Source organism: Gallinula chloropus (genome assembly GCF_964237585.1).
Source record: "Gallinula chloropus genome assembly, chromosome: 19".
Taxonomy (NCBI): domain Eukaryota; kingdom Metazoa; phylum Chordata; class Aves; order Gruiformes; family Rallidae; genus Gallinula; species Gallinula chloropus.
This window is the reverse complement of record NC_140104.1, coordinates 2,622,818-2,637,700: the sequence shown is the minus strand read 5'-3', so window position 1 is coordinate 2,637,700 and position 14,883 is coordinate 2,622,818. Positions and strand designations below refer to the sequence as shown.

At 39.9% G+C, this 14,883-nt stretch overlaps 1 protein-coding gene across 1 annotated transcript in view; it reads right to left on the bottom strand.

Moving 5' to 3' along the window:
* ULK2 (unc-51 like autophagy activating kinase 2) overlaps positions 1 to 14,883 on the bottom strand; it is a 40,873-nt gene that overhangs the window by 23,647 nt on the left and 2,343 nt on the right. Inside the window, exons 3-8 of the mRNA XM_084272912.1 lie at positions 13,783 to 13,824; positions 4,322 to 4,354; positions 3,939 to 3,975; positions 2,309 to 2,482; positions 1,301 to 1,374; positions 226 to 327 (exon numbers count right to left, since the gene is read on the bottom strand). Of these exons, the coding sequence (XP_084129038.1) occupies positions 226 to 327; positions 1,301 to 1,374; positions 2,309 to 2,482; positions 3,939 to 3,975; positions 4,322 to 4,354; positions 13,783 to 13,824 (462 nt within the window). The remainder of the gene's footprint in view (positions 1 to 225; positions 328 to 1,300; positions 1,375 to 2,308; positions 2,483 to 3,938; positions 3,976 to 4,321; positions 4,355 to 13,782; positions 13,825 to 14,883) is intronic.

The window sequence follows — 14,883 nt, the reverse complement described above, 5'->3', positions numbered from 1 at the left end:
TGGGCATTAAATGAGAAAATCCCAAGCACAGCAGTGACTTCAGTACAGAGTATCCTTGTGTATCTCCTCTGGATTGGACACACCGATCTCATAGACTAAACATGAGCAACTTCTCCCTTGTTATCCTCAAGCTATATCACCTTGGAAGCATGGACACTACTCTCACACATCAGCCCATGGAATTTCCATGAGATTCAAAAGAAGGAAAAAGAAATAAGGTGTTACCTGAAAAGGTGGTTTTCCAACAAGACACTGATAAATCACAGTTCCAATGCTCCACAGGTCTGCTTTAGCATCATAATGTTGAGACATAATCACTTCAGGGGCCTGGAAAGAACAGCAAAATCTCAGAAGGGGTAACAAAAAAACAAGGTCACAGCAAGTAGAATTCTACAGTTCTTCTGTCAGAGAAGTGTTAACAGACACCACTTCATTTTAAGACAAAATTAACATCCTAATCTGCATCACATGACTTGAAAGATGACAGTTCTATCTAAAATGAGAGCTCTGTTTCAAAACCACAAAAAAATGAGAAAGGCTGATGTTCTAACGAAAGCATCCAGCAATTGGCATGTATGAGAACAAGAGGTGTTATTTACATTGTTTATGCAGTCCTCTTTCTGGATAAATAACCAAACATTTCACAAGGAATATCATTCTCACCATTTTATGTATACAAAACCAGACAGGGAAAAACAAAACCATCTCCCATGACCATACAGCACAGCAGTAGTAGCACCAACGCCAGACAGTTCAGTGCTCAAGTGACTGCCACAATACTTGGTAAAATTTAACAGCAATTAACTCCAATTTCTTTAAAAAAAAAAAAAAAAATGAAACAAACCCCACATGTGAGGCAATCCATTAAGTAACTAGAATGAAAAAATCAAATAGTTTTTAACTACTAGTGTAAAGCTCTTCTACCCTATGTTTGCTCACTTTTTATTTCCTTAGAAACTGGGAAGCAGATAATGCCCTATTTCAGGGGGAAGGATGTAAGTAGAAATGAAAGTACTTTGCGAAAAATTAATGCTAAGAGGTACTGCCTCTTAATTCTCAAAGATTTTTCCTCCCTGCAGTGCTAAGAAACGTTCAATGTCTCTCTTATTTTAACAATCATGATCTCCAAATCACAAGAGACAAAGGAGCCAGTACCACTACAGGAAAGTGAACTGCATGCTGCCCCTGGTAGTTCTGAAGGCACATTAGGCATCTGTCAATCTGCCAGCAATAAACTACTTTGTTCTGGTAGGAAAATGTTTGAGATAAGCAACATAATCTGAAATACACGGTCACTTACCATATACATAGGGGAACCACACAGAGTTGCAGCCATCATGTTGCTATGCAGATAACGAGCAAACCCAAAGTCAGCTATGGAAAGAAACACATTCATCAGTGAAAAGAAAGGTAATTTTCCAAGTTTAGAAACTCTGTCTCTTGATAAAATCTGCTACAATCACCAGTTAAGAAAGGAAAAGATAGGTAGAATATACAGTCAACTACATGGAGCTGTAAAATCTATGTGACACTGAAAGAAAAATGTATTATTTTCCAAATAGAAGCCAAGAAACAGCAGTGGCATCATTTGCATAAACTGCTGCTCAGTCATCTCCCAGCTGCAGAGCATGCTGTCTGGCGTCAGCAGGAAAGGATTAAAGTCAGTGGCTAAATATAAATGGTTCATTAAGAGTGATGAATATACAATCTGCCTCAGTGAAATCACATCAGGTAGAAGTTTAAGTCGTCAAGTTTCAGATTCCTGAATTTTCCACACAGGCAAAAGCACATGAAACTATCAAGAAAGGACAGCAAGAGAAGTTTTGTCTCCTCTCTGCTGTTTTAGAGGATGGAAAGAGTTGAAACAGATTTCAGATTTCGGCTGAGCAAAAACATAGGTATTTGTTTTAAAATGGAAACATAACAGACAACAACAGATTAAAACTCCTGAATTATCCTCTGAAAAGGAGTTTGTTACCATCCTGAATAGTTGACATCTCACTCCAGTTACAATGCCAGACCTCCTTCTGACAAAAATAGGTCATAACCTACATTTCTGAACTTCTCAAATAACCCTTTAGGAGGGTCTACCACAAAAAGCCCAGCAAAACTGTGACTGGAGACTCATGTGCCCAGTTTTGAAATGGACTAGAGGCTACTCCAAGTTGCAAAAGTTACAGATCTATGTCTTATTTAGTATACACCATATCCAGTGCACCCTCTGTGCTTTAACTACAAAGACACTTCTGAGCAGGCAAACAACCCAACAGTGATGATCTACCCTTAGATCAGAGAAAAGCGTATTTACCTATTTTGATGCGAATGCCACTCACACTTGATTTCCTACGACTGGCATAAGACAACAAAATATTCTGTGGTTTAAGATCCCTGTGAATGATGCCTTTGCTGTGCAGAATACGCATCGCTGCTGCAATCTGCTGGAGAAACACTCGGATGGTATCTTCACTAAGGGTTCCTTTAGCTGAAAGTAACATGCACATTAGCAGATGAGAAAATAACTATCATTATCTTTGGGCATAAAGCAGTAAACTTCACAATGATCAACTGTGAAAACAATGCAAACAATCAAATCATAGTGAATTCCATCCAGAACAATCCAATCTCCAAGTATTTCTCTCCACATGTATATACCCTCAGTATCCATCGCCAGAGTTTTACTCACTACAGTACTCTGAATTACCTGTTTTTACAGTAGTTTGTTCAATACAATAGCATAATGATTGTACAACTTCTCAATCATCATTAAATCCTAAACTCACTAAAAAAGGCAAAGCAGCCAAGAACATAGAACAACTCCACAGTTTAGAACCCTGGATGTATCTAAAATCACGTTACTACCTGGAGCTGTAAAGCCTATTATTTATTTAAAGAAATCATCATGGGGATGCACTCTGCTCCAAAAAAATTAATCCATGATAAAATCTGGAAGGGAAAATTGTTGATGTACTTTTAAAAGTCGCTTCAGAAGGTATTAGCTCTTTCTGCAGCCTGAAGTACTGAAGGAAGGACCTGGATTACACTGTATGAGTCTTTCCAAGGATTTAATGGGAAGTGAATTAGGCTTTTAATATACAGTTACCATAACAATAGCTGCTCACAAAAAGATTCCTTCCATGTACTGAAAGTACAAAGACAAGGAGAAGAATATTTTCATCAAGAAAAAGATGAAGATTAACATCTCTGCTCAAAATTTTGTTCCTAATAAGATCCCATTTGTCATGATTCTGTAACTTCAGCCTTCACTTTGGGCAAAGCAATGTTGAAGCCAGAACTGCCTCTTTATAGAAAGCATTGTTATATAAGTAATTCAGCATTTTTAAGTTCACATCTTGGAAAAGAAAGCAGGTGGAATCAAAACACTGGGAACAGCCCCCAAAACATGAAATTAGAACTAGAAACATTTCTGGGTGTGGAACTTGTGGTTGCTTCAATCTTTTCTCTCCCAAATAAGGGAAAATTACATTCAAGTTTTGAAAGCTGCAGCAAAAAGCATTTTCTGTGTATTATTTTGGTCACCTTCATTGCTGGTTTGTGGGGTTTATTTTTAATGATGAGTGACATTTAAAAACAGTGGGGAATTATTTTAAACAAATGCAAAACCTTCTGGTCTTTCTGCAGCTTCAAAATTTAGTTCTCAGGTTCCCAGGGTGGCGTGCAAACACCCAGCACTCTGCTGCTGGCCCTGACTGGAGCCAGAACACAACACTCAAGGGATCCTCAGTGAAATCAATTGCTCATATCAAGAGGCCACTCTAAAAAATCAGACTAGGGTGAACAAGCACTGTGCATTTGGACATTCCATAAACAGGAAAATACTTAAGCCACAAGCAAAAAAATGCAGAGAAAAGACTGAGATTAAAGGAATACAGCATATAAACATGTAATGTTCTTAATAGGGTAACAGAGCAATGAGTTACCTTGTAAGTAATCTGCCAAATCCCCACCATTGCAGTACTGTTAAAAAGAAAGGGGTTTATTCAAAACACAAGCACTGAAATACTTCCTATATAATTTTTACTTTGCAGTATGTTCACTAGAGTCAGAAGATCCTTTGCAGCTGTTTGCCTCAAAATTGTTTTGTCAATTATTTGTAATAATTTGAGGTGTAACATTTTGTCAGTACTTAAAGAGTACCATAAAATGAAACTGAATAACTTGGAACAAATACCTCTGATAAAATTAGTAGCACAGGCAAAATTAATAATCTAGTTTTCAGAATTAGCTTTAACAAATCAAGGAGTTTTGTCCAAAAAATTATCTTTAAGATCAGACAGAAATAAACATAGATGTTAATACATACCTCCATTACCAGAAAGACAGAATTGGGCATTTCCTAAGAGAAAAAAAGACTGTTTAAGAATTTGACAAGACAAACCCCTCAGTACCTGCAGTAACCAAGCACAAGACAGGATTTTTCCATCAACTGACAGACCTTATGTTGAAGTCACACATTCCCCATCATTACATATTTCACATTTCCAAAAGTATTAATGTATGAAACAAATAATTCACCAGGTAATATCCTGACAACTGAAGCTATGCTTTGAAAGAGCTCTGCACAGTATCTAACATCAGTTTCCACTGTCTGTCACTCCCTTTGCTTCCAGCTGCCTTGGACTGCTCTGGCAACACCACCTCTACATTAAAAGCCCCCACAAATAAACATACCTTTGCTACCACAAGTCACTGAAACGAGTCACTCACAGGACAGTAATATTTAGTTGCAAATATACTTGGTAGAATATAAAACTGAGTGAGAGGCAATTTGGCTGTGAACACCAGTTTTCTGGAGGAGGAATTCCAGAGTTCCTTTCCCTCATTCTGGGTAAAACAAGCTTTGGTTCTGCCATCTGAAAAGCCACAGGCCAGTCAGGTATCACAGAAATCACACTGTTGAACAAACTGATTCTTAAATACTATTTTATAGGATAATTAATTCAGGAAACACACATACTTCTGTAAAATATCTCCCTTGGCAAGTCACTGGATGAGGCATGTCCCTGCTGTGGAGTTAAATGCCTTATGGCAAAGGTGTGATTCGGACTAGCAGTCCTATGGAGATTTTCCAAAGCTCTGACCTCCTCTGACCTGTTTGCAGCCTGAATTCCCTCTCTTGTAACTGGGCAAGACTCAAAGACTGACTAACTTCTACTGCAAAAGACCTCAAAATGCAGTAAAAACATCTGTGCTGAAACCTGATGGCAACAAGAACATTCACCTCTCTTAGAAGCATTTATGGAGTGAGGGAAGAAAGAGCTTACCCATCCATGCCAATAGCCAACATTGTTTTCCACAAAGTGTCCTGCCTAAAATAATTTTGCTGTGCCTACAAAGGTGAAGACACTCAGAGATCTTTTATAAAGTAAAAAAAAATAAAGCATTTTTCCCCTCTGAGCTGATGAAGACTGAAAGAAGACAAAGAGAACCAGAAGCAAACATAAGGCAAGTATAGACACCAAAGAGGATGCTGCTTTTAGTTATGCAGTATGTTACTTCCTTTTTACTTTGAAAATGAACTTAAAGGTTGACAGCTTGTGGGAAAATGCATTTTTAAGACTCTTGAAGGAAAAGAGCAAGATGGCACACCAGGCAAGGCCAGGCATATGCCTCAGTCAGAAGTGGAAGTGCAGACTGCTGACTAGCACCCAGAGAAGTCAAAGGGTCACTGCATGGCAGAACAGAAGCTGGGAACTCAGCCACCCTTCTCAGTGCTCCTACTGAAACTTCAGCGCATCCCTGATTTGACCACACTGGCAAGAACTACCACAAAAGCACCATTTTCAAGGGTTTGCTAACGAGTCAGGAAGCTTTAAAAAGACAAAGTTAAAATGGGCTCATGGGCCCAGGCTAGGGAAACCAGCACAGGAATACCACACACAGCACAGAGCACAACCCATCAAAGCCTACTTTTACCAAGCCATCACACATGCCCACTACAGATGACTGTAGTGAGTTCAGTTCAAAGATGAACTGGGTATTTTGAGGTTAATTCAAGACTGCATCAGGCTGCTTTGCTTTCTGGAAACAGTTTAAACACTCTTGTCTGTGCTCCAGCTCAGAACATCAAGCACATCACAGATTTGTTTACATGTAGAAATTAGCTTCAAAAAAAGCAAGTTTCTAGGAACATTAGTCACATCACTTGGGAATCACAGACTGGTCTGGGTTGGAAGGGACCCCAAGGATCATACAAGTTCCAACCCTCCTGCCACAGGCAGGAACACCAACCTCCAGGCCTGGAGCTACACAAGGCTGCCCAGGGCCACATCCAACCTGGCCTTGAACAACCCCAGGGATGGGGCACCCACCCTGTTCCAGCCCCTCACCACTCTCTCTGTAAAAAACTTCCCCCTAATATCTAATCTAAACCTTCCTTCCATTTTTTAATCCATTTTGCGTTGTCCTGCCATTATCTACCCTTCTAAAAAGTTGATTCCCCTCCTGTTTGTATGTTCCCTTCAGGGACTGGAAGGCTGCAATGAGGATGAGGTCCCCCTGCAGCCTTCTCTTCTCTAGGCTGAACAAGCCCAGCTCCCCTTGCCTCTTGTTCTAGACAGAAATGCAGTTTCTTTCAGGAACCCTGACAATGCCAACCACACAGTTTTATTTATCAAAAAGCTCTGCTGCCTGAGGATCCCTTCACTCAAAGGATGACTGTGATGTGGGAAAGAGTAACACAGCTAAGCAGCATGGAAACTGTTCTCCAATGACAAGAACGAAGCTCAGCCAGCGGATTTCCACGCAATCCCATGGATCAGGAATAGATGCTCCACAGCGTCAGTGCCTCCGCCACCCAACACACTCTGTACAACACCAGCAGCTTATGGCAGGGTGTAACGCTCAGCTCATGACAGACATTTGTTCATCACAGAACTAGGAGAATGTGTTTTCTGGATTCCCTGGGAAACAAAATCCTTTCTAATTAAACTGCTCTCTTCAGAAACATGGAGCTGATGGTTTGTCCCGCTGCACTCGCCCTCCCCTGATTAAAGGAAGTCATTCCTAAAGACAACAGTAGTTATCCTCAAATAGCATCACTCACCTTTTCCTGACTCATATTCTTGATTAAAAAAAATAATCAAACAAGTCACTGGCTTAAAGTCATAACAAGAACTAGAGCATGTTTCCTTATTGTAGCTTGGATAATCCTTTTTTATTAAATCAGCAGAGCAGATTAGAGGTTTCACAAGGAGATTTTCCCAGACTGGTCAAAAGCCCTATCTAATTCGTATTCCAGTAACAATATTTTGCACAGTACCAAGCACTGCAGCCACATCTCATTCCAGCTTCAACTTACAGCCACTTTTCAACATCCCACCAATGCAAGCTTTAGTTCAGAACAGCTGGAGTAGCTCAGCCCTTCACAGTTCCTCGAATTTTGCGTTACAGTTCTTGGCCAGCCCGACTGGGAATGTGAGCTCCAGTTTGGGAATACACTCAGAAAACACAAGTCCTTTCTGTAGACACATTCTTCCCTTCTGAATTATTTTGCTGGGAAAAAAAATAAATATAAAGCTACCCCTATCATCACTCTCTAGCCCTGAGATTCCTGTTGACTTGCTAAGCAGAGCAAAGCGCTCCAAAAGGAAAACATGAGTAAAGCAGCATGTTTCAGATCTAACATGCAGGAATAAAGCTGACCTAGCAAGCTATTTGAAACTGCTTCCTCAAAGAGATAACAAAGCTTTCCAAGATTTACACTGACATACAAATCATAAAATTACAGCAGCTGGAGTTGTTCTGACCTACAGGTCTACCTAGGAAAATAAGCAAGCAAAACAAACCTATGTTGTGTTGCAACAATTAGGGAACACTTTTTCCCAGCAAGCCTTGCTTGGTTGCTTAAAGTTTTTCTGGAATAAAAAAAAACCCACAACAAAACCAACCTGCTTTTGCTCCTTCTTCTGAATCTCAGGTTTACTTGTGAGTTAAAACAAAGGTTAACAGGAAAACATTTTACAGTTCTGAAAGCTAACAGAGACTAAGAAGCAACACATCTGCCAAAACTTGCATTTTAATCCCAGAGTTCCACCAGTTTTCTCAGGGGATGTGAAGTTCCAACCCAAATTACAGGCTCAGCAAAGTACTTCTATTTAAAAGACATTAATTGAAAAAGAAGTCAAAACATCCATGGTTACTTCATGACAGCTGTTGCTAGAACCCTAACGTATTGGCAGAAACATACCCTAGATTTCTTTGGAGTTAGGAAGTCCTTTAGACCAAGCTGAAAGTCTGAAGGAGCTCTCAGCGAGCTGCCAAAGCAGAAACTGCTGCAGATCCATAGTTACTATGTGTTTGCTACAAGTCCATAGATTCTCTTCAGCTGCAGTGTACAATGGGAGTCCCATGAGCAAGAGCTCTATCCTGACAGCTTGTGCACCACTATCTCGTTAATTTTCTGATATGTTAATTTGTGCTACATTTATGTTCATTTATTTACATTTTTTGTGTTATTTTTCAGGCCAGGAATACGTCAATTTTTTTTAAAAGCATTAAATACACTTGGCAGAAGTTCTAATGACTTGGTGAAAAAGGACCAGCCCAGATCTTTAAGGCATTTTCTCAGTGTATTACAGATACTCTTGTTTGGCTTTGCAAGTGCACGACAGCAGCAGCTTCTAACATGTCTAAAGCACTGAATAGTTTGTTAGTTCTGACTAAACATTAAGTCTCGGACTAAATGACAGTTGACATGTGCCTGTAGGATTCAAATAGTGTGCATGCTGCCAATTATTCACATAAAAGAGCAATCAGCCATGGAGAAATGTCCCACAATAGCCGTATCACTCATTTTCTGTTATGTCCAATGCTGTACTTAACTAATATGGATGGGAGGCAGTGCAAAAGACAGGCCTGCTGCACAATGCAGCTGCAAACTGTCCACAGCACACCACAAAATACACACACTCACATACTTGAAGATGTTCTGCAACAGTTGTGAAATACAAATTATAGCATCTCAGCGCAGCAGGTGAGGTAGAGAGTATGTAGTAACTCCAGCTCTTTGGTTCTGTGGGCCAAAACAAATTCTATCTGGTTGTTCCTAACCTTCAGCACCTACACTGGCATCATCCCTTGCAGTCCAACATTGTCGTAACCAACCTTCCTCTCAGCAGCAGCTGCCAGGTAGTATTTCAAAACCATTACAATTTGTACAAGGCAGGACTTTTTGTTTTATCTGAAAACTTGTCTGAACAGCATGTTTTCATCTACACACAGTGAGGATGGACACAGGCAAACACAAAATCCTTAATTAAGGAGCTGGGGGGGGGGGGGGGGGGCGGGAAGAAAAGATTATTGAGACCTCCTCATTCAAAAGACAATGGTTCAGAGACAGCTGTGATGTGAGTATGGAGGCAAAGCTGAGAGACACTGAGATCAACAGCACACACCAGAATGCTCGAAGCAAATGCCTCAAGAAACACATGCAATAATACTACCAGACCAACTGGAGTCCTTGGGTAAACCAAGCAGCAATATTTAATTCCCACTGCTAAAACAACAGGTACAGATAAACATGGCCCTTTCCTAAGCATGGCTATTAAGAACTCCCAGGCACTGTGTGTAAGTAAAGGCTGAGGTGTAGGCACCAGGACCACTGGGTTCACCTCCACTACCTTTCACTGCTTTCAAGGGCAGGAGAAACAGCTGCAGTTCTTTTGTGTGTGGTGTACCAACAAGCTAAGGCAAGAAACAATTTCTGATCAGATACTGTTTCTCCAATAACCCACTACAAATTAGTTCTCCCTAAACTACTGTTCTAATAGCAAACTTCAGGCTCCACAGAGTGAAGACATTAATTCATTCTTCTAAAACCCTATCTCCAAGATACACTGCAGACTTTCATTCTGAGGGCTGACATTCTGAAGAGGTTTTGAATTAAATTATTTGCTAAAACAGGCACTGTCTGGCACTGTGAAGAGATTAGTTCTACTCAGCACACACTTGGGATCATGAACTGCACAAAACTGTAAATTCATGTCCTAAATATAGCACATTCCAAATAACTTACTGATACCTTCATACTTCAGTGTAATGCTTTATCCAAAGACCTCAATGTACTTTATGCTGGCGAGTTAGAGGTTATTTTAGACTCCTTTTGCTTTTGAGAATCTGTGGGTTTAATTTCCCCAATTAATGGTATCCAAGACACTGATCTTCTTTTGCAGGGTAACATCCCATAGTGCACCATGGGAAAAGAAAGCTGCATCCTTATGCTGTTTCAGAGATTCAAGAGTGGTTTTATTCCTCAAAGAAAGAATACCAAACTCTTCCTCAAGAAGATAATATTATCTCAGCAGGTTATATCTTGCTCTTCATCTATTATATTCTCAGGGGGTTCTAAGCATTTTGCTTCAAGAAAAATTAACGTTGCATTTAGATGTGAGCCGCACACATTGTCACAGCCCTACTCCTGCAAAACATCTGCCTCTCACAGATGAAGAGGCACAAATGTCTTCAGTCTTCAAACCACCGGTCTCCACACCCTGGTGTGTGCAGATCCCTGGCCTTCTGAGATGGCACAAACAACGACGGGAGGCTCTGCTTACATAAAATGCTTAACTGCAGCTCAAACCCGCCAGTGTTGCATGTAACGACCTTATGGAAATCGAGGGCAATTATCGTGCTGGCACCAGAACAAAAGATTTTTATGCAGCCCAGTGCTCACAGGACGTTAACAGCACACCAATTGGTTTGGGTGTGTCTGCAGATGAATGGGCATTTCTAGTAATTTAACTCAAGGGACCCCGTAGGTACCAAGTAACACATCAGAATGGGGTTCTGGAGGAGCTGAAGCAACAGCAACAGCTTTAAGATGTTCACACGCTATCAGCAGAGCGGCTCACTAGTTCTCCTTGGATCTAATTAAAACCTTAATGGTGTATGTGTCTTTACTACACCCAGTTGTGTGACACAGATCAGAACACAACCGTAAATGAATGCAGATGAAAGAGAAGGAACCTGACTACCTCCTGTGGAAACAACTCCACACGGACCCTTCTGCAATATGTAAAATATCAACTGCCCTTTCACCCTCAAACTTAAAAGATCTATTCCTAATTGCTATGCAGGGATACAACTTTAAACTCAAAGTACTGCCATTAAGCACAAATAATTCCATTTAACATTATGAGATGTAAATATTTATTCTTCATGACAATTTACACCTTTTTTTCCCACTTTGTTTTGCCACTGAAGATTACACACCACCTTTTCTATCTGAAAACTCGGTACAAACAGTTCTTGGATTATTCAGCGAAATGGTCTGCCAAACAGTGCATCTGAAACAGGAGCATTTTCTTATTTCACACTGTCTAAGGTTAAAAAAAAACTTCAGACCAACAGAACTATGAAAATAAAACAGACTCCCAGTCACACTGAGAACTTCCTACCGTGACACAGACTCCACTGGCTGCAGCACCAAGAAACAAAAAAGAATGAGCTTCTGTAATTTCAAATTTGCTTGTAATCTGAAGTCTTATCTGCTGTACTATACCACTGTGTTCACAACAGTATGGCAAACAAAAAGGGCAGTACATGCTAGAACATGAAATGCTGAAGAAAATTAGTAGGTGTAGCAGCCTCCTAGACATGCGAGTGCCTTGCATAGTGTTCGTTCTTGCTGGGTTATAAATTAATGTAATGATACAAGTTAATGATGTATAATATATCACAAACATAGCCCTGTGCAGAAAGGGAAAAGCTTATTTGTGCAAGTGTCACATTCTTTAGACCTTATTTTGCACAGCGTTTTCTTCTATAGAAGTGGCGTCATACTGCCAAGCTTTGTGTTTGCCATGAATGCATTTGAAATGTATCCAAGGTATGAGACAGAGGTTTTCCCCTTCTCTGTGCTTTAACTGTTCATTTTATTTAAATGCAGTAGTCAGTGACAAGCAGCAGCATCCCTTTCTCCTATGGGGAATACAGGACCTATCAATCAAGGAGCCCTATCACTCTAAGGGCACTGTTTCATGTGACAGAGAAGAAAAGCATAAAATTTGTGTTTTTAAATAACCTTTAGGTAAAGAAACCATAGACAAGTGTCTGGCTTTGTCCTCTCTTCCATTGTGGATGTTCTGTGCATAAATCAAAAGAAGCAAGAGCCTCCCCCTAGGCTTAGAAGACACACAATGTTAGATCATCAAAATACCTATCTATAGTCAACCACCCTCAGGTTGAGCTGCAAAGCTCAGTAAGTAATCTTCACATATAAACAACTGTAAATGATAAATCTGAGTTCAGCTGCTTACTCATACACCAACACCCGCAGTCAACAATTCCAGTTTCTTTTAAGATGTCTGGATATACTAAATTTAGGTCGCTGAGAGATTATTTCCACTTAGCAATACCCAGGAAAACCTGGTCCATTCAAGAGGCAGAAGAGACTATACTTTCCCTCTTGGAGCAGCTAGCATCATTCAGAATGTAGAGGTGGGAAGTCCAGCCCCAGGAAGAAGAGTTTACACACCCAAATGGGAAGTTGTAATGCTCAAGTCTACATGAACATCACTGCTTTGTACCAGAAGTTCACAGAAGTCAGTACCTCTCCTACAGTGCTATGTGCAGGAAAACCTGCCCCTGCCTAGTGTGTGTGAACACAGATTTCTACAGCCACAGAAACACACATCTAAGCTGAAAACCTCTTAGGATGCAAATGCACAAAGAGAGAAAAGACTGAAGAATGTCCAAGTGTCTGCTTTGCATTGCTTTAACTCTGTGATGCCCCAAAGGTACCTCTTCATTTCTTCATGAATGTATCTCTGTATTTAACATTAGAATTGAGCCCAGGAGATAAAGGTATAGTTCTTATTGAAGAAGAACAAATGGCTGCATAACCTACATCAGGTTGTATTTAGCCTTACTCAACACCTGCAGGCCTCCAGATACAAAAATGTACTTTGTACTATATAGAATACACTACCCTAGATAGGCTAGAAAACTAACTCTTTATCAGGCAAAGTGCTGTAAGGTACAGAAAGGCAGACGATGTGAAGCCATTTAATACTTATTTCTCCTACTTGAAAAAGATTCAAACATCTGCTTGACTTTTATACTTTAGCCCATCCTTTTGAACATGGGTAACAACAGTATCTGTGATATCTGACAGGAATAAATCCGCTTACTTCCTTCAGTTCTTCCTCACCCTGACACAGGGCTTTACAGTATGGATCTTCCTTACAGAGATCTCAAAGATGCTGCTTCTTTTCCACAACAGAGCGTTTTAAGTTATGTCGACTCCTTTATGTCACTTGCTTTATCCATTCAGATCAACTCCTACTAGCACACTTTCCTTCAGGTGTATTCAGTCCTTATCCAGGAACACCCACTTCCCAATTAAATTATAGGGCCAAGGAAACAGGGCTAATTCAGGAAAGTAGTTACTGCCTCTCACACAGCTCCCAGCCCAGCCAGCTGATGCTTTTTCTCTGGAGACAGGACCAGACTACACAAACATCCTCTGCAGAGGTTCTCTGGCTGCCACTTGCCCCTGCTGCCTGAAGTAAACCAAGCCACATTCTCCCCAGCTTTCTCCCCCAACCCTGCACCCCTCTTATTAAAATGATGCAAAGTAAGCCTGAAGTGTGCTAAAGATCAGAGAACTCCCCTGCCACTGCTAGGGAACTGGATTTCTTTTTATAAATACCAAGTTGATTACACAGACATTCAAAATGTTCTCTTTGAGATGTATCTATACATGTGCATTCTATTTTCATAAATAGAATTTAATGAAGAAAAAGGCACTGGAATATATATTACCTGGACATCATAGAGAGCTACAATGTTCTCATGCTGAAGTTCCTGTAAGAGAAAATATTTATATTATGGAAGGATCCTGTTATTATTATTATTTTCAGTGTATTATGCCAGATGATTATTAAAGAGAAAGGTAACATCTTTTTTAGACCATCTGATGGAATTTGGAGGAAGTTCCAGCAATTTAGACAATATTTACAGAAATAGGAAATCAGGCAGTATCTTCAGAGCTCATAAAAACATATGGTTCCAGAATTTATTTTCTATGTCTTGTTACAGGAATTACTACAGCACAAGATTCTTTAATGAGTCCTGAAAACTGACTAAATTTAATTTCAGTCTCACACAATTTCTGGCTTCGCAGAATAACCCACCACACTATTTTCAAGCCAGTCTTACCATTTTACAATAGACCAGAAATCAAAGTGAACACCACCAAACAAAACTCAAGAGGACAGCTCATACAGTTATTTCTAACTTGCTCAGGAAAGCTTCTGGCTTTGCTAAGCATTTGCAGCATGCTAATACAGCCAACACTATAATTTCTGCTACCTAATAAATACACTAGAATATAATATGTATATATTAGTATATAAAAGTGATGTATCTCAAGAAATTTGGAAACACAGAGAGAAAGCAGCACTGATTATTACTGCAAAGCTATGTAAAATGAGATGTGGTGAAGTACAGAGAGTGGAGAATGCTAAGAGACCATCCAAGGTGACATTTCCTTGAAATTGCATTGAAACACTAAATGGTGCTCTGTTTTATTTCCTTCATTAGAGTCACAATACACGTTTTAAGTCAATTAACACAAGTCAGAAGTGGGAAGACTGCTTCAGGAATCAGGTTCAGCATGGTGATTTTAGCTTTCAAGGCATTTTTGAGCAGAGATGATGAAGAAGAAAGATCAACGACTGATGTTTTACTCTCAGCTATGACTTTTGTTGTATGCCACATTAGCCATCCTGAAGGCCAAAGTTTTCTTCTATATGTACAATAAGCAAAGCAGAGAGACTGAGTCTACAATTTCCCACTTTTAACTACAAAAGCATGCCCATAACCTGTTCTGACATAATTTCTAGACCTGAAAAAAACCACTTT